The sequence below is a fragment of the Chionomys nivalis genome, chromosome 22 (genome assembly GCF_950005125.1).
Source record: "Chionomys nivalis chromosome 22, mChiNiv1.1, whole genome shotgun sequence".
NCBI lineage: Eukaryota > Metazoa > Chordata > Mammalia > Rodentia > Cricetidae > Chionomys > Chionomys nivalis.
The window spans coordinates 48,138,052-48,165,723 of record NC_080107.1 but is presented as its reverse complement, the minus strand read 5'-3'; the positions used below and the strand labels follow the sequence as shown (position 1 = coordinate 48,165,723).

At 50.1% G+C, this 27,672-nt stretch overlaps 2 protein-coding genes across 17 annotated transcripts in view; both read left to right on the top strand.

Annotated features, from left to right (window-relative positions):
- Positions 1 to 18,627, top strand: part of Ralgps1 (Ral GEF with PH domain and SH3 binding motif 1) — a 223,701-nt gene extending 205,074 nt beyond the window's left edge. For 9 of the 14 annotated variants that reach the window (XM_057755015.1, XM_057755021.1, XM_057755022.1 and 6 more), the window contains 5 exons: positions 6,012 to 6,095; positions 7,172 to 7,277; positions 8,691 to 8,783; positions 8,948 to 9,053; positions 10,859 to 14,327. In XM_057755015.1, the coding sequence (XP_057610998.1) occupies positions 6,012 to 6,095; positions 7,172 to 7,277; positions 8,691 to 8,783; positions 8,948 to 9,053; positions 10,859 to 11,058 (589 nt within the window). In that variant the 3' untranslated portion in view covers positions 11,059 to 14,327. The other 5 variants (XM_057755023.1, XM_057755019.1, XM_057755020.1 and 2 more) reach the window with 4 other exon arrangements.
- Positions 18,628 to 20,174: 1,547 nt separating this feature from the next.
- The window catches only part of Garnl3 (GTPase activating Rap/RanGAP domain like 3), a 165,208-nt gene continuing 157,710 nt past the window's right edge, over positions 20,175 to 27,672 (top strand). For 2 of the 3 annotated variants that reach the window (XM_057754573.1, XM_057754571.1), the window contains exon 1: positions 21,359 to 21,542. In XM_057754573.1, coding sequence (XP_057610556.1) covers positions 21,451 to 21,542 — 92 coding nt within the window. In that variant the 5' untranslated portion in view covers positions 21,359 to 21,450. Of the gene's footprint in view, positions 20,267 to 21,358; positions 21,543 to 27,672 lie in introns of those variants that run through there. The other variant, XM_057754572.1, reaches the window with a different exon arrangement.

Here is a 27,672-nt window from a genome sequence, read left to right as displayed (position 1 = left end):
CCCAGGCCACATGAGTCCAGTGTGTTCCTGAAGTAGACACGGGAGTACCCAGAGAACCATGAACTGCTACAGAGGCAACAACCCTGTTCTTGCTGTGTATTAGAATGAAAATGCAGGGAGCCAAGGGGACTCACTTCTCTTATTCTCCTTCCCACCCCACATACATGCCAGCCCTTGGCAAGTTCAAAGGTCTCCTGGCTAGAGATGGGCAGCCGTGCCAGGGAGGTTCATTGATCTTCCTTAGCTTTCAGGCTAAGGCCTCCTCCCCATCCTCAAGGCCCAGAGTGAGAATGAAGTAGTCTCATCACGGAGTGGAGTGGGGGTGTGCCTACTTTTCTGTGACTTCACCAGCAGCTCTTACCTGCGGGGGCAAAGGTGGAAGGAAAGCCTCATTGGCATGCCACCTCCATGAGGAAGAGAGGGAGCCCTGCAATCTGAATCAACAGTGCTAAATGGACTGGAGAGTAGGGTTGGAGGCTGGCACTAGGCTGGGTTTCAGACCACCTCAGGCTCCAGAGATCTGACAGCCTTGGGCTCTGAAGGCCAGCTGGCTTGGTCAGGGACCACTTTTATACTTACCGTTGGAAGGCAAGTTTGGGCTCTAAGATGAAAACAGAAATATCAGCTTAAGAATCAAAGTCTTTTTTTCAAAAGGTTTTAAAGACAAATGAAATGGGTTATAGAGGTGAATAGAGACAGAAATATGAAAACACGCAGGATCCTTCATCTTGCTCATCTCTGCATTGCAGGATTTTTGAGGGTTACCACCCTCGTAGTCTCCAAACTTCACAATGTATTGGTCTGTCTTTTCTACTCAAAACTAGCATTTAACATTCCTAAGATGTCATCAGAAATGATCACTGACTCTCTGAATAAGTGAAATATGCAAGTGTGCTAGCGTTCATCACAAATCCTCCCCAACCCTTCTTCCCAGCTGGACATTGCCATGTGGGAGGTTATCAGACTAGGAGAGGGGGGCCCTCAAGGGATTGAGCCCCTTAAGTGGAAGAGGATAGAAGAGAGGAAAGGGCAGTGCAGCTCGTGCTCTCTCCCTCCCTCCCTCTCTCTCTCCCTCCCTCTTCCCCTCATAGGGTTGTCTTCCATCCCTGCAGTGGGTAGGTACACAGGATTCATCAGGGTTCATGGAGCCTTAAGGAAGCCACACCCCATACACATGGTCCTAGCACAGAGGTTGTGCAGTGGGGTAACCTGCATCAGCTGCAGGTTCAGACCTGAGAGAGTTTGCTGAAGAGGACCCTGGTGAGCCTTTGTGAGGATGCAAAGTTAGTTCTAAGTCATGACCTGGGGCGGGAAAGGTGCACAAGAGTGCTCAGGGCTTCTGGGGATCTTGTACAGGAAAGGTGAGCTCCATAATATGTCCTGCTCTCTCGAGACCAGGACATGTCAGGGCCACTTACACTGTCGGCTCCCTTGGCACGGCTGCTTTAGACAGTTTCAGTCTCTCTGCTGGGGACTCACTCCTTAGCATATGTGTAGAGCTGTTGCAGGAGGAGTTGGTGTAGATGTGTGAGCACCTCAGTGAGCACTCCTGTCTAGCAAGAAAGCTACAGAGGCAAGGGCTCAAATGGGGAGACAGTCCTCAAGTGGCCATTCATGGAGTAGGTATGGACTGACTTCTCAGGGGGCACTGGCCTGGGGAGGGTTCTCTGAAGGTAGTTGGCCTGTGGGTGATTGTAGGTACCAAGGAAGATAATTGGTGCAGCCTCCCCTGGGTGATGTGTCCTGTTGATCTTAGCTAGTGGAATCACCCACGGTCCTTACAAGAGCAGCCAGCAGGTGGAGCCATGGTGGTAACAGAATGCTACATCTGCCACCCCCAGAACAGTTTATAGATATACATGCGCATGTCCTTCCTTAGAGTCAGAGGACTTGAGGAGATGCCCTGGGCGTGCCAAGATCTCCTGAGCCCCAAGCTTTGCAGTATTTGTAGAGAAATAGACCAGCTCTGGAACTAGGGGTTGCCTCTGCTGTGCCCCGTGTGTGAGTGACAGAACTCAAGGTCCAGGTTCCCAGGCTCTCATCCCTCACTAGGGACCCCTGAATTCTAACTTCGCCTGTGTGCCTGGATTGGGCTTCTCTGCCCAGTTGGCTGGTTTGCTTCTCTGAAGACACTGTGTCTTGCCTCGCTCCCTTAGAGATGAGTGAGGCTCCTGGCAGACTCCTCTGGAAAATAACAGGCAAAGATTTCTGGATGTGGAACTTGACCCTGTCCTTGGCCTTTGCAGTCAAGGCTGGGTCCTGTCAGTCAGCAGCTGCTTCATGGAGAACCCACAGCTTCTTCATCTCTGACTCGTTCAGAGCCAGTGACTAGAAATGGAGAAGTCTGCATGTCTATCTGCCTGTCCTTCCTGCTACATGTCTGTGGTGCGCACTGTTCCCACTGCAGACCAGACTTCTGGATGTCCTGGATGCCGTACAGTGGCTAGGCTCGAGTGGGTAGCTTTTCCCAGTCACTGGGCCAGATTTCCAGCCTGACCTAAGTCCCAGTGGCCAGGAGCGAAATCTGGCTCTGATTTATACTTAGTTGCCTGAATAATGGAAACATGTGGTGTTTTACCAGTATGGTTCCTAGGAACTCATTTAGTGACTCCAGGACATTACCCCCAAAAAAGGGCATGTGCACCAGGAGAGCAGAGGGTCTTCAAATGGGGTTGCAAGAAGGGCTATCCCAGGGCTCATCAGGAGTTAGGCTGGCATTTCCTACCCTCAGATGAGAGTGACCAATGGGACTAACAGTTCCTCTAGGGCTGGCCAGGGCAGTAAGCGCTGTGGTGCACAGCACCCTGTGGGCCTTTCCACAAATCACTCCCAGTGGGGCACTGTGTATTTGAGACAGGAAAGTGATGTGAGGGATGACTTCCGCTAAGACCAAGATTTCTAGGGCCTAGATAGAGTTGTCAGCTAAGATGTCTCTTGTTCCCTCACCCTCTGTATGGGCAGCTGCCTTATGAATTCCAACTTTGAGATGCCCACAACCTGATGCTGGCCTAGGACCCAACGCCTTGCTCAGCCCACGTGCTCATCGGGCTGTACAGGCTACTTCCACCTGGCTCCCTTTTCTAGTGTTGTGGCCTTGGGCAAGTGACTCCCCATCTGCCAGTCTCTTATGCATGAGGCAGGCTAGGAACAGTGCCTACCTAGTAGGTTAAACGAGACAGTGAAGAATACTGCTGAGTGCATTGCCTGGCACCCACCATCCCATCTTCACTACCACCATCCTCTCCACCACCTCCTCATTGCTGTCTCATCTAATCACCATCACATCACTATTGTCATCACTATTGTCTTATGAACCCTGTTGGATAAGCTTGTCTGTCTGGTTGCTTGCCTACATCTTCCCTAGAGCAAACCTCCCATGAGCCTCTGGTCTGGTATACCTCAGAGCCATCCTGAATGTGTGTTCAGCTACATGTTCCCAGAATGATGGTAGGAAAGATGCCTGTGACTCTGGGGTTAAGGTCCCAGGAGAGAGCCCAGGGTTTCTGGGCTCCTTGGATGTTACTGTCTATTTGCTCTGCAGTTTGTGTCCTTGTAGGCAGTGGAGAGGAGCAGGCTGTCTGGTTCCTGTGGTGGATGAACCTGGCTACTCCCAGCTCACAGGCAGAGAAGGGTAGATACTGCCCTGGCTCTCGTCTCCTAAGAGGTGTGAAAAGGCCACCATTGTGCTGCCCTTCCTTACCTGGGCTTGCCACATGGTTCCAGGGGTAGGTTGTGGTGTCCACCCTGTAAGACAGTGAGGCCCTTCATCCCATGGCAGCAGCAGGCCTTCTCTGTGAACGCTTGCGTCTCCATCTCAGCAGCAGGCCAGTGTCTCCTCAAGCCTGCGTTCTCATCTTTAGCTCTGAGGGCAGCACCCCCTCTGTAGTAGGGTTGTGTGGATGCTCTTGGAAGCAGGTAGGTGGCACATGGTAAGCAGCTGTCAAGACAGCGACTCTGAAGTGCTGGGCAGCCCCCCTGCAGAGCATGGGGAATTGAGAAGAGTTTCAGACCTCAGACTCTGTCTTGGCCCTTTAGCCTCATGGACATGGGCACATGTGGAAGCTGTAATTCTCAAAGCAGCAACACTTATGAGAGTAGAGTGCTAGCAAGGCACACACAAATGTAGTGTGGTCCCCACCACACCAGCCCCAGCCTCTCAGTTATAAAAAGTCGAGTCTCCTGGCAAGTGAGGGGTTGGCTGTAGAGTCAAATGGACCTGAATTCAGATGTTTGTTTATGGGGCTGTACCTTGGACAAGTAGATCCTCGTGGCTGAAGCTCAGTTTCTCTGTCTGCGAAGGATAATATAATGGTGCTTGGACGAGCTTGGTGAGCGTGAGCACAGGGGCCCGATGCAGATGAGCACCCAGCGCTTGAGCCTTTGTCCATACATTGTCCCTCACACTGAACCCCTCCTCTGCAAAGGGCCTCCAGACTGGACTACTTGAAAGAAATGGATTGCAGGCTGCTCTCTGGCAGATGTTCATTCTGCCAAGGTCTGTCAAGAAAGGGCTCCTGCTCCCCACCCTGCTCCTGAGGGACTGGCAACTTCAGACAGTCTTACCTTCCTACCACCCTAGAGTAGCAGGGAGACAACCTTCAAGAGGATGGTGCACGGGGGCTGCTGCTCCTGCCAGAGTCCTGACCATTGGAGGAAGGGCATGTCCTAACAACAGAGAGAGCTCCAGAGGACAGCACTTCAGAAACCTTTGTGGTCAGAGCCAGCTCCTGAGAAGTTCCTGTTGCTGGCAAGGGAAGACAGCAGCCTGGGATGTTCAGCAAGGGTTAGGCCCTACCCTGCTGCTACCCTTGCTGGTTTGTGTCAGGAACGGTCATTGGTGGTGACATCTACATGTTCTACCTGTCAGCAAATACAGCAGATGCATGGATCTTGGGAAGAGGTGTATGGACATGTAGCCAGCCTGCTGTGCTTGGAAGAGAAGGGAACAGTGTGGTCACTGGGCTGGGAGCTGGGTGTACCAGTTCTCTTGTTAGCGCTACACAGTAGGGCAGCGTCAGCCTGTGACCATCCTAAGACTTGGGGTACCTTGAGGACTTGAGGTAACAAGCATTTAAAGAGCAGGGGTGGATAAACAGGAGGATCCCTGAGCCTCCAAACAGATGACCAGCCCTGAACTTCGGCCCCTGTCCAGTAGACTCAACATGGCCATCAGAAGTTTCTTCTTAGCTGATATGATATTCATGGTTGCAGTGAGGGTGTTCATTGGCAGTAAGCAACAGCCCAGGGATAGCTGCAGATAACAGAGCACGTCTGAACAATAAGTCTAGACTTGGACTTTATACAGACAGTTGTATCATCGGCTGGCCATCCTGCAGAGAAGCTGTAGGTGGAGACAGAGTATGCCTCAGGGTCAGGAAAGGATAGAACAAGCTAGTGTGTGCTCCCCCACCAAAGAGGTGGAGTTGGAAGTGACACACACCCCTAGAGAGGTTCCTGGTTCAGGAGCAGGTGAGAGTGAAGCTAGGCCAAGCCCATGGGGAGGCCCTAAAACCAGAGTCCTCAATGCCATCAAGTTCCAGAGGCAGTTTCAGGGACACGGGAGCCAGCAAAGAGCCAGTTCAGAGATTAAGTGTAGCAACACGGTCCAGAAAGAGCCTGGTGAATATAATGCTTTATTTTATGTGGCCTGGCCACATGTGCAAGATTGCTCACCATTCTATGTCTGTGTGTACTTTAAACATGAACCCTGTGGACAACATGGCATTTCTGTTAAACAGCTCAGAGACTCACATGGGAGAATCTGGAAGAAGGGTAAACAGTCAAAATGCTTATGAACTAGTCCCGTGAGACCCAGGAGCTTCCCCAGATGGAGATGTGGGACAGGGTTCCCTGTCCAGGTGATTCCAGATGTGATGCTTGCAGTGGGAGTGAGGAACCCAAGGAGGAAGAGGGGAGGGGCTGGGCTGACCTCACTGTCTTTGCTCCTACCTCCTTCAGGATCAGCTGGTCTTTCCAGACTGTGACTAAAATTCACCCCTTTTCCTCTGAAGCAGGGGACGTCTCTACGCCACGCTGGGGCCCAACTGGCGGGTTCCAGTTCGGAATTCTCCCAGAACCAGGAGTTGTGTCTACAGGTACACATTTGTTCATTTCCTCACTTGACACATAGCTTTGGAGTGCTTGCTGGGGGAAAGGCTCTGTGCCAAGTGTATCATAAGAGTGCCTGGTGCTTCCATTGCTCCAGAGAGGTCTGGGGCCCTCTGGGAGAGAGGAGGGGCCAGTAGAGAAAATAATACTGCAAGAAGATAGAATTAGCCAGATAACTGGAGAGGGGCTTCACAGGGCCAGAGCTCCCAGTCAGAGACACTGAGGCTGTGAGGCTCAGTGAGAACAAGAACCACTGCGTTGTGAGACATCTGAGGAGAGGAGCTTCAGGGGAGGCTGGGGAGGTGGGCAGAGCCACATTCAGTAAAAACAAGGACATTACCTGCCTCTCGGGAGCAGCAGACCCCAGGGAGAAGCCTGGTAGAGAATAAGAACTGTGTGGATGAAGAGTATATGGGAAGAGGCAGGAATGGAAGCAGGCACCAGAGACAGATTAGCCTATCATCCAAAGGAAGATGTAGTGGCCTTGGCAGAGAGGTAGGATGGACAGTCAGACATGGTTACATCCTTGGGACTTACTAGGTTGCAGAACATGGCTCGGTGACCAACTTGAGCCAGGTGCCTGTGGACATCCAGTAAACAGCAGCACAAAAGTCTGGAGCACAAGACAGAACTTGAATATTGTCACCTATGACAGCACTTGATCTCGAGGGAGAGGGTGCAAGAAGAGCCAGGAGGAAAGAGGACAGATGGCAGTGTGGGGCTCCCGTCCCTCGTTTCCATTGTACCCGTCTACTTTTGCATTCTCCTGCTCGCATGAGGGAGGGGTTTCCGGAGCAGGACTGCAAGAGCTCAGGCTTCACAGGCATGAGTGTGGGGAGCAGCTAGGAAGAAGCAAAGGGTAGGGCGGGGCATGGAAACCTGGTGAGTGTTCTCTGTGGGAGTTCACCCTGCTCTTAGGTGGCTTTGACCCAGCCTGGAGAGACCTCTGACTATGTAGACATCAAAGACTCACAAGTGAGAGGCACTTAGAAGTCATAGTGGGTGGGAGGGTATCAGGTATCAGCTGCTCTGAGGCCGTATCTAACTGACAGTCTCCCTTCAGCCCCACGAGCCCTTGCACCTGTACTGTGGGCAGCTCAGCCACTGTGCCCACTATGGAGGGGCCTCTGAGACGGAAAACCCTGCTCAAGGAAGGCCGGAAGCCTGCAGTAAGTCACACATACACCACTAGCGGCATTGTGGGCTCAGGGGGTAGCCTGGTCTAGAGATCTGCCAACCAGACTCCTATACCTGACTGTACCACTGAGGAGAAAACGGCCTCAGTTTCTCTGTCTGTGACTTAAGATGAAACTTCATCTCCTCCTGGAGGCCATCGGTGGCAGAGCTGTGAGGCCTGGACACTCGGAAGGAAGAGGATTGCACAGCCCCAGGAGGCAGCATGACTCGCAGTACCTTGGTTGCTGTGTGGTGTTCCTATGTAGACTCCTCACCCCCTGGCAGCATACTAGCACCAGTGGGAAGTGCATGGGACAAGGTATCAGGAGCTGCTTCAGGTCGCCACCAGCCTTCATGTCGGACTCCTATGTCACAGCCACCATGACCCCACATGACAGAGCTTCAGCTCCTTGTGTGGCAATCTCATCCTCGAGCTGCCTCTCCTCACAGCATCTGCTCTGCCCATCTGTCCCCCCACAGAGTTGTCTGGAGATACCACCTGCCGGGAAGATGCCAGGGCCCTGACACCTGCCCCCTGCAGGCACTCTAGAGTGTCTCTAGTTGCCAGTTGGATAGTTGGATGGTGGATAAGGTGGAGAGCTTCCACCCCAGCTCTGGCTACACTCGAAGCCTCCTACGGCATGGGGCCCCAAGTCAGTCTTGTGGTATAGACTTATTCCCTCCCCATCCCACACCCGCACGTACAGAGTGGGTCATAGGGCAAACCACACCAGTTGGTTTGACACTTCTGCCACTTGTGTCCCAGGGATAACACTTAGATCGTTAGGTTAGCACCGCCGTCCACTAAGCCGTCTCATCGCTAGGGACTAGCATTTTCAAGTGAAATGGAGGAGACCAGAATTCCGCGTTCCTCACAAACAGTAGGGGTGAATGTGCCGTGAGCTTTTTCACTTGAGCATGCATGTCTGTTGCTGTGCATCCTGTGGTGTCATTAGGGCCTAAAAGACTGACACAGCTGCTCCCACTAGGAAGAGGACTATATCCTGCTGCCAGATGACCTGCTCCCGGGAGAATGGGAGAGCTCCAGTGAAGGTCCCAGCTTGGCCCAGCCAGCAGAAAGCCCTCAAAATTCAGCTCTCAGTCTGTCCAGAAAAACCCATTGCAAGCATTCAATTTCTAGTCGGCAACTTGGCATAGCTTAGCATGCCTTTCTTTCCTGGAACACTGGCCCAACTCCCCTAATACATAGAATTTATTCACTGAGGCACAGGGTGTAGAAAGGAACAAGTAAAAGGGGAGAAATGATCTCCTGGAGCTGGATAGAGATGGCACCACAAAGTGATGGCAGAGGGCCAGAGAAGGTGGGGGGGCTGGGTTGGCATAAACGGGGATAACCATATCATGATCAGGTAGCCTGAAGCCACTCCCTCCCCACACTTCTGCAGCTGTCCTCGTGGACCAGGTACTGGGTCGTGCTCTCAGGATCCACCCTCCTATACTATGGAGCCAAGTCCTTGCGGGGCACAGACAGAAAACACGTAAGTCCCCTAAAAAGACTGCCTTGCTGCACTTCCTCTAGTGGGAGTGACCCCTGTGGCTGCAAGGGCTAGGGTGGGCAGGACACTTGTCTAGCCCATGCTAGTCTCCCTTGCTGAGGGCAGGGTGTGGGCCCAGCTCCCAGCTGTTTGTTGCTCTTTTCTAGTATAAATCTACACCTGGAAAGAAGGTCTCCATCATAGGCTGGATGGTGCAGCTGCCCGATGACCCTGAACACCCGGATATCTTCCAGCTGAATAACCCTGACAAAGGTGGGCAGCAGACTGAGCCAGCACCTCTCTTCCCTCTCTGACCAGATACACAGCCTGGAGCTCTGGGAGCTTTGAGTTCATCATCTTCCTTCACACTAGGTTTGCCTGGTGTCCAGTCTAGTCTTTGGTGCTGTTTTAGTTCTGATTGACGTTCCCATTGAGCCATAAGAGTGGCCTAGCCTTTGACTTAGTAGGTCTATCGTTCCTCAATCTGTGACCCAAGGGTCTAGGGAAATAGCAACCAATGCTAGACAAGGAAAAACCTTGGGGCCAGAGTAGTCTGGGGCTTGGCTTTCAGGAACCCCTGGCATAGCTTTACTATGAGACTGCACAGTGCCCAGGTCCAAGGGCAGATCAGAAGAACCTGTGCAACTTCCAAAAGCTCCAGCTCGATGTTCCCCATTTCCCTCTCAGTCCCTACGGGTTCCATCCTCCCTTGGTTCTGCCTGCTAAGAGGAGGGAGAGGTTCCAGTGCCACCTTACCCAGGGACCTCACTAACATGCCCAGCAGTCTACAGCCAGCTTCCTGGGTAGCCCAAGTTGCCAAACAGAAAGCCAACAGCCACAGCATGTGAGCTTGCTGTAACAGCAAACCCTTTGTATGTGCTCACACGTAACTGACAGGAACGTTTGAGTACAGGGTTCAAGCACAGGCCGGTCATCCTGGGATCTATTCAGATTCAGATTTTGGGGCTGTAGATCTGGCTAGAGACCAAGACTATGCATTTCTAGCAAGTTCCCTGGGAAGGGTGATAGCAGTATAGACCAGGGGACTATAAGTGTCATGTTCTCATGCTTGCAGCTGAGAAATAAGGGCACCCAGCTGCCTCAAGGAGCTCTGCAGGTAGAGGCAGTAGATTGTTCTCTGCTCTAAACTGGGGTAAACTAGTGCATGTCTGCTATTCACACAGGTATCCTTACCCGGTAGCACTGGAGCATCTTCCCCAGCAGCCTTGGCCAGGGCCAGTGATTTTTTTTCATCAGGAAAAAGACAGCTATGCCCACACAAGCTCCGCTGTGAGCCTTTGTGGCCTTGGGAAGCACAGGCCACTCTTGTTTGAGCCTAGAGCAGTAGTTCTCAACCTTCCGTGCTGAGACCTTTAATGTGGTTCCTCATGTTGTGGTGGCCCCAGCCATAAAAATATTTCATTTTCTACTTCCTAACTGTAATTTTGCTATTGTTATGAATTGTAATGTAAATATCTGATATACAAGAGGCCTGCTATGCGACCCCCGAAGGACTCGTGACCCTCAGGTTGTGAGCCACTGTCTTAGATGAAAGCAGTACCTCCAGGCAGAGGGAAAGGTGACATGAGGTCCGGGGGCAATGCCCACTGATAGAATTAAATAGGTCCATCAGCTGGACGTGAAAAATTATATCTTGGTCTTCAGTTACAAATAATGGTGTCTTCCTTCCACTATGAATATGAACATGAGTTGACAGAATTTCAGAACTACTGTGAGTTTTGTCCCCAGAAGTAATGAGAGGCATTTCCATAGCATGCATGATTGCAGGCATCTCAGAACCTCATTGGTGTTCATCTTGAAATCCCTGCATGATATTAGACCTGCTACCAGCCCTGGGTACTAGATGTGGGGACAGAGACATGCAAAGACTTGCTATCGGTGATTTTCTTTGTATCTCATATATTTGGAAACATTGGTTTGAGAAGTGCTCAAAACCTTGTCAAAGATACCTGCTCACCCTTGGACTGTGGCAGTTTTTCTTATGCAGACTCATGCTCCCACCACACGAGGACCAGCCCTCCTGTGCGTCCTTAACCAGGGCCTCTTTTCCCCATCAGGCAATGTTTACAAGTTCCAGACGGGCTCCCGGTTTCACGCGATACTGTGGCACAAGCACTTGGATGATGCATGTAAAAGCAACAGGCCTCAGGTAACGTCTCCCAGATCCTGTTTCTCACCAGAGACCCTTAAGTGCAGAAACTGCCACAGACATACCCAGTCAGGGACAGTGCGGGGCAAGTGTGACACCATCCAGTGATTTAGCTCTAGCATCTATTTAGATTGTTCCCTGGAGCTGATTTCATTGGAATACCCCAAAATAACTAATAGGTCTCTCTGTCCACTACCCTGGGGAGTATACAACTAACAATTAGGGTATTTAGGGCCAGCCATTTGCCAGGCAAGACTGGTGTAACCTCTTCCTCTGCGCTCCTACCCCTCTCCTTGTCAGCCATCACTCAGAAGGTTTCACAGTCAGCCACTGTCAGAGTCTTCCCATGTCCTTATAACACAGGTTCTCTTACTGTCTCCATCATACACCAAGGAGCCTGAGGCTCAAAAGTGAGGTCCCATAGTTAATGAGTGTGGAGCTGGGACCCAACTCAGGGTCACCTGATTCTCACCTCTGACCTTGTAGCTCCAAACTGAGCTCTCCAACTTCCACTTTTTTTGAGAGTCCCTGTCACTGTGCAAGAGAGCCAGGAGCAGGGCCCCTGCTGGCTCAGCCCGTGGCAGGAATGGCAGCCTCCAGCCTCAGCACAAGGTGGGGGTAGGTTGAAACTTCCTGCTTCCCGCATGCCATGTGAGCAGCACTGATAATTGCAAGGCCTAAAGTAAGCTACACTTGGATTTACCTGTGGGGCTGTGGGGCTGTGGGACATACTCCCTGTATGGTGGCACACGTCTTTAATCCCAGCACTCAGGAGGCAGAGGCAGGTGGATCTCTGTGAGTTCAAAGTCAGCCTGGTTTATCAGAGCTAGTTCAAAGGCTCTAGAGAAACCCTGCCTCAAAAAAACAAAACAAAACAAAAGACTCTATGTTAAAGCATGCATGCTCACTGTGTCACCATTCATGAGAAAAACAAAACACCAGAGACCTCTAGCCTGCCAGAGATTCCTCAGCAACACCAGATAGCCATCAGCAAGATAGCAGCGGGTCTAAGGAGGTCCAAATGGTCATGGCATAGGCAAGGATGATGATCTCATTTGTTTTTAAATTTATGTGGATATTTCCTGTATGGATATGAGCATATTCGTGTAAAACTTCTACAATGACATACAAGAGAGTATAATTCTATAGTTTTAGAGTGTTTGCATATATGTGTCTGTCTGTGAGGTAGATGAGTAGACAGTCATTTTCAGTGCTGGAGGTTGAACCCAGGGCCACAAGCATTCTAGGTAATTGCTCTGCCGCAGAGCTACACTTGCAGCCCAGTTTACTTACTATATTCTATGTATTAAATCAGCTTCGCTGCCCATCTCTGTTTTGGGAGGATCTGTGACTTGGGCCACTGCCATCTCAAGGCAACCAAAGGGAACAAGGCTGAAGCTTGAACAAGGTTGCTGCTACAGCAAGCTTTGTCAGGAGGAAAAGCTGGGTCTTCCATGTTGGCCTCATTAGCCCCATGCTCCTTTGTTACCCCTGAGCTAGCACAGCACACTGAAGCTCACTAGCCACACGTGGGAGGTCCTAGCTGGGGAGAGAGACAGCCTCAGCCAGAGCAGCAAGGGGAGCCTGAGTGAGGATGCGCTCAGGAGAGGAACAGCTGCAAGAAAGTACAGCAAGTCCATGTGGCAGACTGGCGCGTGGTCCAAAGGACTCATAGGCAGGATTTCATGCACTGGCGAATATGGCATGTCATGGCAAAGTTCTGCCATGTATGTGTCCAATTTTCAGACCTAGAAAATGAATTTTCTTTTTATGCCTTGTTTCCTTTTTATTTCCAATCCACTTTCATCATACTCTGTGGTGTATAAAATATGGAGACAACTTCAGTACTCAGTGGTAGAGGCTTACTTAAATCAGTCACTGTGACTCATGTGGTGGCTCACGCGTTTGATCCCTGCACTCGGGGAGGCAGAGGCAAGCAGATCTTTGTGAGTTCAAGGCCAGCCTGGTCTACAAAGTGAGTTCCAGGACAACAGAACTGTGATACATAGAAACTGTATTGAAAAACCAAAACAACAACAATGACAACGAAGAACAGTGCCTGTGTGCCCAAGAGACAACTCAGTGCACAAGAAAGAGTGTTGCAGAGGTGCGGCCTTCTGCGTGGAATCTGCCGTGAAGACTGTTTCTATTTGCACATCTTAAAAATTTTTTTTTCTGACACTGAATCTATTTAGGCTGATTTATAATGTATGTGTAACAACATACAAACAACAGCAGTAGAGCTAGGTGTGGTGACACTCAGGAGGCTGAGGCAGGAAGATCATAGGGCCAGCCTGAGCTACAAACAGTCAAATAAAACAACAGCCAAAAACAGCAGTAGAAAAACACCCATATACCCCCACCCAGCCAAAACCTAGAACCCCCCACACAGGTCCTGAAACCTTCCCTGCCCCCTGCAGTCAGGGGCATAACGCCGGATTTCCTCCCCAGGACCTTTTTCTTCTCCTAGCATGTTATGTCCCTGCTGCATTTTATTCCCGGGGGAAATCCAGGGCTCACCTGCATACAAGTGCTATGTCACTGAGCTACACCCCAGCCCTCCTTACAATTTTAAAAAACTCCTTTAATGACAGAGCCATGGCTGTATGTTCCGACCTGCTATTTGCTCCTCTGCACTAGTCTGGAGGTTGAGCAATGCTGGCACATGTGGCTGCAGGCCACTGTTGTACCACTTTTCTCTGTCAGTTCTGCCGGCTGTCTTAGAACCAGCTCCCCGTTTCTTGCTCCCGTGAGGTTTAAGGCTGTGGACTTGGAACCACCGCCTCCCGGTACAGAAGTGCATCTTTTTCCGATTTCTCATTTTGGCAAAACTGACACCGAGATGGGTTTGTATTTTTATGGAATCATGTCTAATCAATCTAGAACATTCCAGTAGTGCCAAGGGAGGAAGTTCAAGCTGGGTGTCTGGAGGCAGCTCTGAGGGCAGGGAAATACTATGACAGCGGGGCTGGTGGGGTTCATGACCTTCCATACTTTCTCCCCCTCCTGTGCCACTCCCTACCATCCCTTAATGATATCCCCCAGCATTCCCCGTACCTCATCAGGGCCCATAGTGGTGGGGAATGTGGGTTCAGGCCCCAGCCCTGGTTCTTGGCTCACTTTATGTTTAGCCTGTCTAAGCGTCAGTTTCCTCATCTACATAATGGAGACAGTTTGGGCATCTGCCTAATAGAGGTCATGTGGGGTCTCAAGACACCGCATAGGAAGTAGAGTAATGCCTGGCACACGGCAGTCAGTGGTCAGTGGTGGCTGCCATTGCCATGTTCTTCCCTCCCCACACTTGCATGGCCCTAACCACAGGAACAACCCCTGCCCCTTTCTGGGGGTTGAAGTTTTGACAAGCAAGTGAGCTTTCTCTTTTAGGTACCTGCAAACCTTATGTCATTTGAATAAGTATCTGCAGGACTTGGCGTGACTTCAAAGGCTTCTGGGAGCCTGGACTAGGTCTGGTGGAGAAGAGCAGCTCTGGGCATAAGCCCTGGGCCAAGGCACTGGAGCCTCATAGCTGGACTCGAGGAACATGGCCTGTAGCCTCACAGTCCTGGATGGCTCCCCAGTGTGAGATCCACCTGTCAACCCACAGCAACTCTCATGACTCATCCTGCAGCCCCTCCCTACAGGGTGGTTGTCAGACCCCAAACTGCGCACCCTATGCCCCCTCTCTGGGCCGTCATCTGTCCACCAGCTGCTTCTGCATCAAGGGAGCATCTGACCCACGTTGGGTTCCCCGTGCTTTCTTCTGCACACAGAGTGGATGGCATTAACCCCCGAGAGTCTGGAGAGCAGAGACAGGCTGCTGGATGGGCCGCTCACCCACAGGGCCACCTCAGATTTTGTTTACCCCCAAAGCATCCTCTGCGTGTGTGTGCCATACATGCGTGTGTATGAGTGAGTGAGTGTGAACTCTCTGAGAAACATACATTTTGGCAGAAGACTTGTGACATCACTCACTTAATAATGGCTTTGAGGCCCTGCTTAAAGCTTTAGTTCCAGCCTCGTCCTGTAAGAAGAGTCTGAAGGAGTCCAGAAGCTCTGTGTTAAGGGTCCCTCGAATTCCTTTACTGTAAACAAACGATGCCTTAAATCGTGTCTTGTTTTCTGTTCCTATGGGTGCTATTCATCTGGATGGCCTGGTTCCTGGGCCCCAGCCCCTCCTGGGTCTTGTCATTGTCTGCTCTCCTGAGGCAGAGTCAGTCTCAGGACCATGGACTGGAGCACTGGCCTGCTTGTTCCCCACCATGAGCTCTCCTAGTGGACCTATGGCCTTCCTCATCTCGCCCGCTCCCACCACACTGGCGTGGGAAGTTGTGGCCTTTTCTCTCAGCAGCTTGGAGGCCCCCACAGTGATCAGTGATCAGTTGGGTAGAAGCTACTCCACCCCATATTCTCCCACAGGGCAGAATTCTGCTCCTGTCTTCTCACCCTTTTGCCACCACTGCCAGGGCAGCCACACTGATTCCTGATCACAGGGAGCTGAGTGACATGGAGGCCTTAAGCCCCCTCAGTCTTGCCCCTAAATGTAGTCACCAGCATGTTCTCCAAGTCCAAGGACCCAGTTGTTGTTGGCCAGGTGGCAAGAGAGCCAAGACCTAGGGAGAGAGATCTCCAGCGTCTGCACCACGAACAAGGGTCTCTATGACCTCTTGTCATACGTCAGGTGGCTTTCATTCACGCATTTTAATTCTGCTCTTTATCATTACAGATGCCCTCCCCCTCCCCTCTTCCCCCGTGAATCTGGGCACTCCTACACTGGGAAGAAAATCCTCAAACAATTCTCTGAAAAAGGCTGAATTTCTGGGTTCCTGTGGGTATCAGGGTTTTACACAGTAACCAGTTATCAAACCACCCCAAAGAACTTCCAATGATAATCAAGAAACTTCAAACAACACCATAACCGTGAACTCATCACCAGAAAACCCACTTCTGTTTTACAACCAAACAGTGATACTTCTATAAAATACTAACGACTTGTTAGGGAAGTTGACGTTACCGTGGAGGTATGTTTTGGTCAAGCCTTGCTGTCTTTTGAAGCTAAGCTTCCTGTGAGCAGAGCCTGGATATTTTCACGTCAGAGAGACTCCAGGTGATAAAGTCAATGGCATCAAAACTTGACCACAGCTGCCTTGCATATCTGCCCATACCAGGGGTTCAGGTGTGTTCACCAGATTCTACGAACATCTCTTCCAGTTAGAATCCAGAAGAATGGCAATGCCAAACACTGCAGACATCTCTGACTAGAACCATGCCATGGTCATACTTTAACCCACACCCACCCTGATCCTGCCCTTTAACCTTTGAAGTTAGAAGGTTGGACAGAGCTGTAAGACCAGAACATCCGGTACGAGTTTCCGTTAGGCTTGTCCACTCTTCAGCTTGTTTTGTGTTCTCACACCTGAAATAGCAGACATCCAAAGCCCCAGAATTTCAGTCTCAGAACTTTCTGCCCTTTACAGACCTGTCTTACCCAGCACACGTGTTTTCTTTTGGGCCTAATCTGAAAGAGCACAATCACAATTATTTTCAAATCACCTAAGCTCCCTAATTAAAACCAGACTCCCCTCCCAGAAGCATCCTCACCAAGGACTCTTGAAGAAGCCGCTTGGACTTTGTTAGTAAAAAAAAAAAAAAAACCTTGAAGGTGGTGGAAGAGCTCTGGAGATAGGGTTAAAAGATTTGGCTCTCAAGCAGGGCCTTAGACCAAGCATATGAGTTCAGTGCTGGCATCCCCAGTGCTGGCTTGTCCCACAGGCTTCAGGGGACAGAGGCAGGAGTCCTTTGGTGGACTCTTAGCCTGGAAGGAAGCAGTTCTGCTTTGCTCGACTCTTCCCTAGCAGACAGATACTGTGAGATTTGGAGGTTTGCATTGTCATGCAAACAGACTGTGGTGCCCCCAGAGTGAAAGCTGTAGCATGATGTCTGAAATTGGAATGGACAACTGCTAATATTGTGAAGTCCCAAGAAGAGCCCACCCACTCACTATGGGATGACTTCTGTCCCTCCCCAGTGTATGAGTCTTGTAACTCAAGGTCAGCTGAGTGCATGCTGCTGAGCAAAAAGCTTTGTGCTGCCTGGGTTTGGTGGGAAGCAGCATAAGCCGTGTCCTAGACATGCCAGTGGGAGAGTGTGGTCCCTCCCCTCCCCTTCCCTGACCAGATGCCATGGGGCGCTTGCCAGAGTGAGATGCTGAGCAGGTGGACACACTAGAATTGTTGGTGAAGGATTTACCTTGTCTTGCCAGCAGATCTCTCTGTCTTTCTTACCAAGATGGCCAGTGTTTCTTCCACCATTTTGTTCTCACCTCCCAAACCTAAGAAAAGTGTGTTTTTTTTTATATACCATTTATTTTTCAGATAGAAAATGATGTGTAAAACTGGGAAGCCATTTTTAAACCAAGGCTGCTTTATTCTTCCAGTGGGTTCCAAAGCTCTGCACCAGCATTGCGGCTGCTTGCAACCTCTATTGAATATTGCCAAAGCCACGGCCTCCCTTCTGTATGACCCTTAAGTTGGCCCTATGTCATAGTGATATGTTGGGTGCTCTCATGTTACAAAAAAAAAGGAAGAAAAAAGACAGCACAAAGCCCCTTTGAAATTGTATTTATTGCATAAACATTCATCTCTCTAGTGAATACTTCCTGTACATCAGGCTCTACCAAGAATGAAAATGGCTAGAAACAAGACAACTCCAATTTTTGTCCCTTAGTAGATCTTACAAGTCAGTGAACAAATAATCCCCACCTCACACACCAACTTCGGCAAGCCCTGCTCTCTGCTACCCCGAATACAAATCTCATGCATTGGTTCTTGCAGAAAGTCTTGAGAAGACCCAAATAGACTGCATGGGATTTCTGTGAGAGTCACTTGCATGGAGGACTAGCTGGAGCGCCATCCCTCACACCAGATTCTGACTGACTCTGAGCAGCCAGATACAGAGCTGTGTTCAATAATGGTTACAGGGAGAACGCCAAAGGCAGAATGAAAGAGTAGGGTCTGAATGCTCGCAGTATTCACAGGCTCCCTCCTTTTAGTCTTTAACTTCAATGTCAAGTTCAAATACAGTATGAGTGGGCGCTGCGTGTCCCTGGGAGCTGAGAACTTGGACTTGGACTTGAGTCCACCTTGTAACCTGCTGCTTCACAAGTATGCGTCCTGTGGACAGTCCCAGAGTCCCACTCACAGCAGCATGGCGTAAACCCTCTGCCTATTGGAAGGACTATGACCATTTAGTAATTAAATAATAGCAATTCATTTATTAGGTATAACCTTTGATAATTTCGTGCCAAAATGCATGGTTTCCCACTTAGCATTTAAATGTTGCTTAGAGAGTAGTTTTCAGTTTCTTTCTGTGTTCTTCCAAGTGAACTGAAAATGAGTTTCTACATCTTAGTTTGTTTCTTGTTAAATATACTGCATCCTCCCAAGCTGTCTTTTCCCAGCAGACCCTGCATGCCGTTGTGTAAGGACTTTCTCTACTATTTGTAAATTGTCTCATCCGCAATAACCACTGAACATCATCCCTCCTTGGGATTCTTTAGATTTTTGGTGAAGTATTTTGTTACCTCAGTCTTGTATCAAGTTGCTGTATTTTTCAGCTTGTTACACTGATAATAATTGTTTCACTAATTAATACTTTAATGTACAGACATCTTTGTTTACTTTGAAATTAAATGTGTTTTCCAATGAATATCGTTGTATTTATTGGAGTCCCACGCAGTCCCTTTGGCAGGCAGTCCAGTGTCACGTGTAGACATGGAGGAGGTGCAGACTGCCCAGGGCTCAGCTGAGAGCGACTAGCATGCAAATGTGTAGAAGGAAGAGGGAGCAGGGGCAGTGCTGTGGGTCTCTCAGAGAGGAGGACAAAAGGTCTGGGGACTCCTAAGAGGACATGGAGGCTGTAGGCAGGGGCGGGAGGTCAGCGAGACAGGACAGGATGTACCTGGAGGAAAGCAGGCAAACCGGAGCTTACCGAGGGAGGATTCCAGGCAACATGCTCTCAGTCTGAAAAGATATGTTGGGAGTAAGCCATGACACTCAGCAAAAAGCAAACCCACTCCAGTTTGATTAGAGGGGGAGGACAAGGCATGAAATAAGGCTGTCTAGTAGTTAGTTACATGTGGGAATAAGGCTGTCTAGTAGTAACATGTGTCAAGAACCAAGGAGAAAGCCCGCTGTGTGTGTGTGTGTGTGTGTGTCACAGATCAATTGATCAATAATGAACTAGAGAACCAAGCTGGGGATCCCCATGGCACACATCCATTCTCTCTCCAGTCTGCTTGTGCAGCATCAAGGGAGACCAGAACCTCATGACCACACTGAAAGAGCCCCATGCATAACTTAACACAGACCTGGGCTATACCTGGAAAGAGGAACTCTCTACTGAGCACTTTCCTCTATCAGACTAACCTATGGACAAGTCTGGGGGATTGGTGCTGCTATGCCTGGGCAGGTGGGCTTGGGAAGCAAGCCAGAAAGCTGTAGTCCTCCATAGCTCCTGATTCAGTTCCTGCCTTGAGTTCCTGCTCTGGCTTCCCAGATGATGGACTATAAACGTATAAACCGAATAAACCCTTTCTTCCCTCAGTTGCTTTTGGTCAGTGTGTTTATCACAGCAACAGAAACCTAAAATAGAAACAGATGGCATAACTATCCTTAGTTTTACTCAATGAGTTCCTGCTTCCAAGCACAGTGCAGTGTTCAAGGACCCTAAGACGGTGCTTGTGACTCAGGTGGAAATGGGGGAGGGTGTCACAAAGTTGGAAGGTGATGAATGAGAACCTGGACCCACAACTGGTAGCCCCAAAGCTCCAGCCCCCTCACCTCACTGTGTCGGACACCACAAACAGCCACCAGGAGACAGCAGTGCCTCCTTCTGCTGACTGGTTGGATCCTGAGATAGTGCAAACCTCATCGTGGACCGCCAGTTCAGCCAGGAAGACCCGCATCACCCAGGCACCAGCTGAAGTGAGGAAGAGGCTTCCTAGGCGGCGATATGTGGGCGGGGCTTGAGGTGTGGGCGGGGCAGTAGAGGGCTTCTGGGGCAGGAGTACCAAGGTTCTAGCGACGCAGAATTGCAGCTAGTACAACAGACCCCCCCCCCCCCCGCTTCAAGGGGGAAGAGGCGGAGCTCCAGGGTCGGGGGGCCATGCCTGTGGGCGGGACGTGGAGAAGGACGGCCCCCAGAAGAGGGCGGTGTTACGCTAGAAAGGACCAGGAGGCGCTGAGGTGAGGGTCGGGTCGAGAAGCCAGCGGGCGGAGTTGAGGTGTGGACAGCCGCCAGGGCGCTCTGTGTTGGAGGGGTAGGTGAGCGGAGCCCGGGTCTGTGGGGCTGGTGAGGAGCGGTGGGCTTGGGGGCTGGGGTGCGCTACACAGAAGCACGGAGGACAGGCGGGGAGGATCTCCCGGAGGCTGGCGCGGGAGGGGCGTGGCTGGAAGGCAGGGCGGAGGCAGGGTGGGGTCTGCACTGGTCTAAGGAGGACCAGGGACACGAAGAACGGGTTGGGGGCGGAGCCTCTACCCAGACTAGGGCATGGGGTGGGTTGGGCTAGGAAATGGGGTGGGGTCTTGGTAAAACTGAAGGGCAAAGGGACTGACTAGAGTGGGGCTTGGGGTGGGGCCCGAGCCCAATAATAGGTAAGGGAGCCTCCTGGATTGGTACTTGGGGCGGGGCATGGGCGGAGCCTGCGCTCAACTGAGCGGGGACCTGCCTGACTGGGGCGGGGCAAAGGCGGGATGGAGGCGGGGCCTGAACTCAACTGAGGAGATGGGCTGGGTTGGGGCGGTGAGAGGGTCTGCTAGATTAGGGACGAGGCAGGGGCGGGGCCAAGGCCTCAGGGCGGGGCCTGAGGCTAGCTCCAGGGAAATGAGGCGGGCTCAGCTAGGCTAGGGGCAGGGCTCGGACGCGAGTTCAAGTCTCAGCACCCACATGGCAGCTCACAACTGTTTGTAATTCCAGTTTCAGGGCACCTGACACCGTCACACAGACATACGTGCAGATAAAACACAAATGCACATGACAAAAATAAATCATTTAAAAAAAAAAAGCAGGATGTGCGGAGAAGGCGGACCTGCTAGGATAGGGGCGGGGCAGAGGCGAGGCCTAAAGCCAGAGGCGTGGTGGTGCTGGGGACTAGCTGAGTAGGGGCGGGGCCTCAGGCCAGAGGCGTGGTGGTGGGGGACCAGTTAGAGTAGGAGCGAGGCAGGGGCGGAGCCTAAAGCCTGTGGAGTGGTAAGGGGGACCTGCTAGTTAGCGGGTCCTAGACCCCACGGAGAGTGTGAGGGAGTGGTTAGGCAGGCGTTCGGGGCGGGGCCTGAGGTCCCGGCTGGGCTGGAGTTTGGGGCAGGACAGGGGCGGGGCTTGGGGTCCGGCTAGGGGTGCGGGGCGGGGCGTGGGCTGCGGCGCGCTCGCTGAGCGTCCGGCCGAATACCGCCGAGGCCCGAGCCCACCCGAGTGTGCCCGAGCCGTCGGCCCCCGCCCCGGGCGATGGAGCCGGAGCCCGGCGGGGCCGCCGCTGCGCTCCTGCGGCAGAAGAGGGCGGCGCTGCGGCGCAGGGGGTGCAGCTTTGAGAGTCCCAGGTACCGTGGCCCGGGAGGGGTACAGCCTCGAGAGGCGGGAGCGGGGAGCAGGCCACGTGGGGGGTGGCGGTGTGAGGGGACAGAGCGTGTTGAGGCCGCGTCGTGGGAGGGAGTCGGCACGGAGCCTGGTAGAGCGGCTGGGCCACGCTGAGGGAGTGCCCAGCGGGAGGGCTGGGGGACCTGTGTCCGGCCAGCAGATGCTGTGAACGTCCGAAGCCTCGGCCCTGTGACAGGCCCTGCACACCACGGCTCAGGGAGGTCTCGGGCTGGAGAACGCAATCTGCCGGCTTCTAAATGCTCAAGGACAAGGTCGGAATCCCCAAGTCCCCAAAAGGATACCCTCCAGGCGCCTCTTGCTCTCCGTAAGCCTTCTCACACCCCAGGTGCCTGGACACCTGCTGCCTCTGGCCCCGCCCATCTCTGGCTGGGGTTGCGGGTGGGGGGGTTACCCTGCAGAGTTCCTAGGTCCCTTCTATGTCCCCAGGTTACCCGTGCCCCTCCTGGCCTTATCTTCCTTAACTGGCTCCTCATAAGGAGCCAGCTTGGTCCTAGGTGAAGCTTGGCTGCTGCCGGACACGCCCTTCCCGCTGTGGCTAATGCCATGTCTATGCCCTGCTTACTCCTACCTTTAAGGCATTCCTGTAACTTGAAGTGGGTCTCCTTCTACCAGGTGGACTCATTCCTTCCAAGATGACTCCAGCACCACCGTCTCGTCCAGATTCTCATCATCATTCTGTAATAATGGCCTTAGGAAGGGTATCCCGAAGCCAAGTCCCTTCCCTCTAGCCTATTGCTGCCTGCACCCCTGAGGAGTTTTCATTGTCATAGCATGGGTAGGGATAAGGAGAAGATGTGGGACTCTAACCACCAGTGAGGTGGATAAGAGAGTTCATTTGCTAATTCACAAAGCAAACCAACCAAGATCCTTAATGGAAGGTGTACTGCCCTTAATTGGCCTTTCTCAGACTCCATCCTTGACACACCCTGTTCCAGCAGTTCTGATCAAGAGTGTGCTGAGGATGGAGACCACAGCTGCCCTAGTACCCGCTCCATACCAGAGCTGGCTCAGGCCTGGCCCATCAGAAAGTCTGGTGAGCCAGGTCACTCCTTCAGGCTGTAGAACTGCTCCTCAATTTTTTGGAAAGTCTTTTTTGAACCCTAGGATTTAGCTCTGTGTGGTCAGTATCTAGGCATCTGCCAAGAAGGTTCTAAATATTATGCGGTGACCTGGTGCTACATTTCTCTAGATAGGAGACCTAGACAGCCAGCAATCTCTATGGCTAGAGCATGAAGAATAGGAAGAGGTATACCAAGAGATGAGAGCAGAGTCTCTCAGGCCTGGGGCAGAATGTTTAGAACAGTGCTGTCGCATGGATCTTTCAGGGATGCCAGGCTGGTTCTGTAATGCACCCCATCCAGTATGGGAGCCACAGACACCTGCGGACACCATCAGACACCATGCAGTATGGGAGCACCAAGGCACCGAATGTTGAGTTGTGCTCACCTTTCAAGCAAGCAACCACCTTGACCCCACCAGCACTGCCACCTCCGCCAGATTTTTCTTGTTATTCATTGGGCTTTCTTAGTGCTAGACACACCCTGCCCCAGCAGCACTAAGGAGACTGTGTTGAGGACAGAGGAGAAATACTTGCCGCAGTGGACAGCACCCGCTTAAAAATTAGATTCCCTCCCCTTTGTCTTCATGACCAGATTCTTCAAGGACTAAAATACTTCCAAGCCTCCAGGGTGTTTTTGTTCTGACACACTGTGACCTGTAAGATAATAAGGATTAATTTTTTTTTATCTCCTAAAAGTAATTTATTAGATGAAATTCGAAAATACAAGGAAAATATAACCAGGATAATTTTTGTTTTGTGGTTGTTGTTAAGGTTCTTTGCTTGCTTGCTTGTTTTTGAGACAGGTCTTATTATACAGCCCTGGTTGACCTGAAATTCAATATGTAAGCCAAGTTAGCCTTGAACTCACAGAGATCTGCTTGCCTCCGCCCCTCAAGTGCTGGGTTAAAGATGTGCACTCACCACACTCAGTGGATAATTTATTGATTCATAATCCCAGTATATTAATGTGGTCTCCCTCTTCTACATGAATATTTATCATTTTAATTTATTTTTTCACATAAAGATTGTAAGAAATCCCTAAGCAGTTCTTAAGAAAACTTTTCAGTTGCTGCATGATCTTCTACTTATGAATATATAACTATTTTTAGTACATCTTTTACTAGAGATGCAGTTAATCCGTGTGTCGTCACTTCTGTCTGAAGATATCACTAGCGCAAAAAATAAGGTCATGAAAGTGATAGGAATTGTGGGTCAAAACAAAGGAACTTTTTTGTTTGTTTTTTGTTTTTTTGTTTTTTTCAGACAGGATTTCTCTGTGTAACAGTCCTGGCTGTCTTGGAACTTGCTTTATAGACCAGGCTGGCCTTGAACTCACTGAGATCCACGTGCCTCTGCCTCTCAAGTGCTGGGATTAAAGGTGTGCGCCACCACAGCCTGGCACAAGGGAACCTCTTAAAACTTCTGAAATGTGATGCCACAGAACACCCCTAGGATTATCTTTATATTGCCAGAGGATGCCTTGTTTTAATTTGAATTTTTCAGTTAATAAAATTTTCTCATAATTCACACTTATTTTAAGATATTTATATGAATGATCTTTGTTTTTCTTTTGGAATATTTATCTTTTCCTTATAAATTTGAAGCTCTTTTTATTTACTAAGGAGATTTTTTTTTGGTTAAATATGTAGCAGACATTTTTTTCCAGTTTGCCTTTTCACTTTCTGTATGATGTATTTCAAGTGTGTGTGTGTGTGTGTGTGTACACTATTATCTTGATCAACTGACTTCTTCCTCTTGTTTATGCTCATGTAAAAGAATCCCTTAACTTAGAGTAGATTAAACATTCGTCTTCAATTTCTCCATGTTTAATTACATTTTAAAGTTAGCATACAAAATAGTTCTCCATTATCTTTGTGGCTGTGAAAACGACTTCCTTAATCCAGTAATTCAAATGACCTCACAATTCTGGTTGTGTCAGAACCTCTTGTGTACCTCTTAACTATATAGGTGCATGGCTCCTTATGCCAAGCCCCTTGGTCTAGAGAGCCTGCAGCTGTATTTCAAACACAACCAGTAGTGAAAGCCTTTGCCACATCTGTTATTTTTTCATTGCCAACTGTATCAAGTTTAAATGTCCTTGCTTCACGGGTAGGCCCTTTGAGAATACGTTTTAACCTTATTTACGTAATCATCTTGTTATCATGAGCATGCATGTGTGTGTGTGTATGTGTGCGTGCGCGTACGTGCATGTATGTGTGCGTGTGAGAGAGAATGAGTGTTCACACGAGCATGCACTTCTGCAGAATCAGTTTGTTTGGCAGTTGTCTTTGCTGAATAACCTGTGTCAGTTCTGATAGCCAGTGTGCAAACGCAGTGTGCAAACGCAGAAGCAGATGGATGTCAAGGATGGAGGGACGGCTTAGGCACTGGGCGTCAGGCTAGTAGTAGTGAGAAAGACTAGTTTTGTATACCTGGAGGCGTCAGAAAAGACTCCCTATCTGTTAAACATCGTGCCCTAAATGTTCACCATGACTTACAGATGGGCGTGTCAGACAGTACCATGCACAAGAATCTTGGAATGAGATGGACCCGGGCTCAAGTTTCATCCGTTTTCAATCAAGCATGTGAACTTAGGAAAGTTGCTTAGCCTTCTCTGATCTTGGTTAATGCACTTGTAAAGTGAGCTGCATTGATGTGAGCTTTGAATGACTTAACGTGGAGTGCTGCTCCCAGGAATGCGGGAAGTGTTAGGACTGACAGTTGGTGGACGGAATGAGTAACTGTCTTATGAAAGTTCCCAGCCATATCCACCTTTGTGCAAAAAGCACCAGTAGGCAGGTGCATGGTATTTTAAGACTGTTGCCTCCCCCCACACCCCCACTTCCTAACAATCAAGTAATAACCCTGAGTTATTTTATCTGTCGGTGGCTGAGCCAAGCTCAGTGTGAACTGCAGTGCTTGCAGACTTCCCTATCAGTAGGCTTGAATTTACCAGGTGATTCTTTTTCATACTAAAATATTTTTATTCTTTGAGAATTTGCTATAATGTATTGTGATCACATTCTCTTCCCAAGCCTTCTCAACCCCCCCCCCTTTCCTAACCACCTCACCACCCAAAAACCAGTCCTCCATTATAATGCAGGAATCTTTTCTCCATTAACCTCTGTGACTGGTCACTTAGATTCTGTGTATTCTATATAAGGTCAGGGAGTCTTTCATTCTAAAGTGTGTGTGTGGTTTTGTGTGCATGTACACATGTGAATGTGGAGGCCAGAAGTCAACCTCAGGTGTCATTCGTTCTTCAGGAATCCTCCACACTGTTCTTTTGAGTCAGGGTCTCTCATTGACCAGGGCGTCTCCAGTTAGGCTTGGCTGGCTGACCAGTAAGCCCCAGGGAACTTCCCCGTGTCCACCTTCCCAGCACTCACAAGCACATGCTACCTATCCAGCGTTTTGACATGGGTTCTGGGCATCGAACTGTGGTCCTAACTCAACAAGTACTTTACCAATTCAAGTCTTTTCTCGCTCCCTAACCCAAGCCGCTTTATTAGTGAGCAGCTTTGTTGTCTTTCTTAAGACCATCGGTGAAGCCTGCGTCATCCTTGCCACCATCACTCATATTTCTGTCTGCGTAGTCACTTCCAGTTCCAGTGTTATGTCCATGATTTGAATTCCAGGTGAAAGGTAACAGCTTAGATTAGGTGGTTCTTACTCCCAGCTATCTAACTGTGATCTCTTTTGAAATCTTTTACTCCATCCAGTGGGACACAACCTGATAGACTTGTGTCCACGCCTTATGTGTACATTTTAAGTATCATCAAAGACCATGAATGGCAAGCAAAAGGGAAAAACTCACAGAGATCCACCTGCCTCTGCTTCCCAAGTGCTGGGATTAAAGGCATGCGCCACCACTGCCTGTCCAGGTGTTTTGATAATGTCGTCAGAGTCTTTATTTTCTGAGTTGACTTTTGTCCTAGTTAGCTTTCTATTGCTGTGATAAATACCATGACCAAAAGCAACACGGGAAAGAAATGGTTGGTTTATTTATTTATGGTTTTTCAAGATAGGGTTTACCTATGTAGCTTTGGAGCCTGTCCTGGAACTCGCTCTGTAGTCTAGGCTGGCCTTGAACTCACAGAGATCTGCCTGCCTCTGCCTCCCGATGGCTGGGATTAAAGGTGTGAGCCACCACTGTCCGGCTAGAAATGATTTATTTTATCTTACATTTCTACATCAGAGTTCATCACTGGAGGCAGAGCACTGCTTACTGGCTCACTTCTGATGGCTTGCTCAGCCTGCTTTCTGACAACCCAGGACCACCTGCCCAGGCCCCACCACCCACAGTGGGCTGGGCCCTCACACATCAACCATTAATCAAGGAAACGTCCCACAGAGTTGCCTGTAAGCATGTCTGAGGAGGAATTTTCTCAACTAAGGTTTCTTCTTTCCAGATAACTTGTGTCAAGTTGACAAAAGCTAACCAGCTCAACTTTCCTCTCAAGGCAGGCAGAGAAAGTTAAGTATTGTAGTGTTCCTTTCTAACCAGAAAGCTACTGCTTTATTCTCAGCAAATGTCCAGATTGACCTTCATGGGTTGGGGTCAGACCTGGGGCACGTACTCGGCTCAGAACTAGGGTCAGTCACCTCCATTCATAGAGACCAAGAGGTAGTGACTTCCTGGAGGAAAGTCACAGCACTCTCTCCAGAAGGAAGTGGGTATTGGGTTGACTGAGGTGCTGTTGGATCTAGGAAACCTTTCTGGAATCCGGGTGACTGGTGCTGTCTATGGCCACAGAATGGGCTTGGTGCTGTGATTTCGTTCTTATTCAGTAATTACATTCTTGTTGCTAAGTGTAGCCCCTGTGGCTGCAGAGTCCCCACCAGCAGAAGAGTTTGAGTTATGAGTTCCAAATATTGATCTGTACATGACGGCCTCCTCATTAGTCATGCAGAAAGCCCACGCCTTTAGGAACAAATCTGATGCCAAGACAATCTGATGCTTTCTTGTTCCTTTGCTTGCAGTCCAAACTGATTTCTGAAAAGAACGGTTA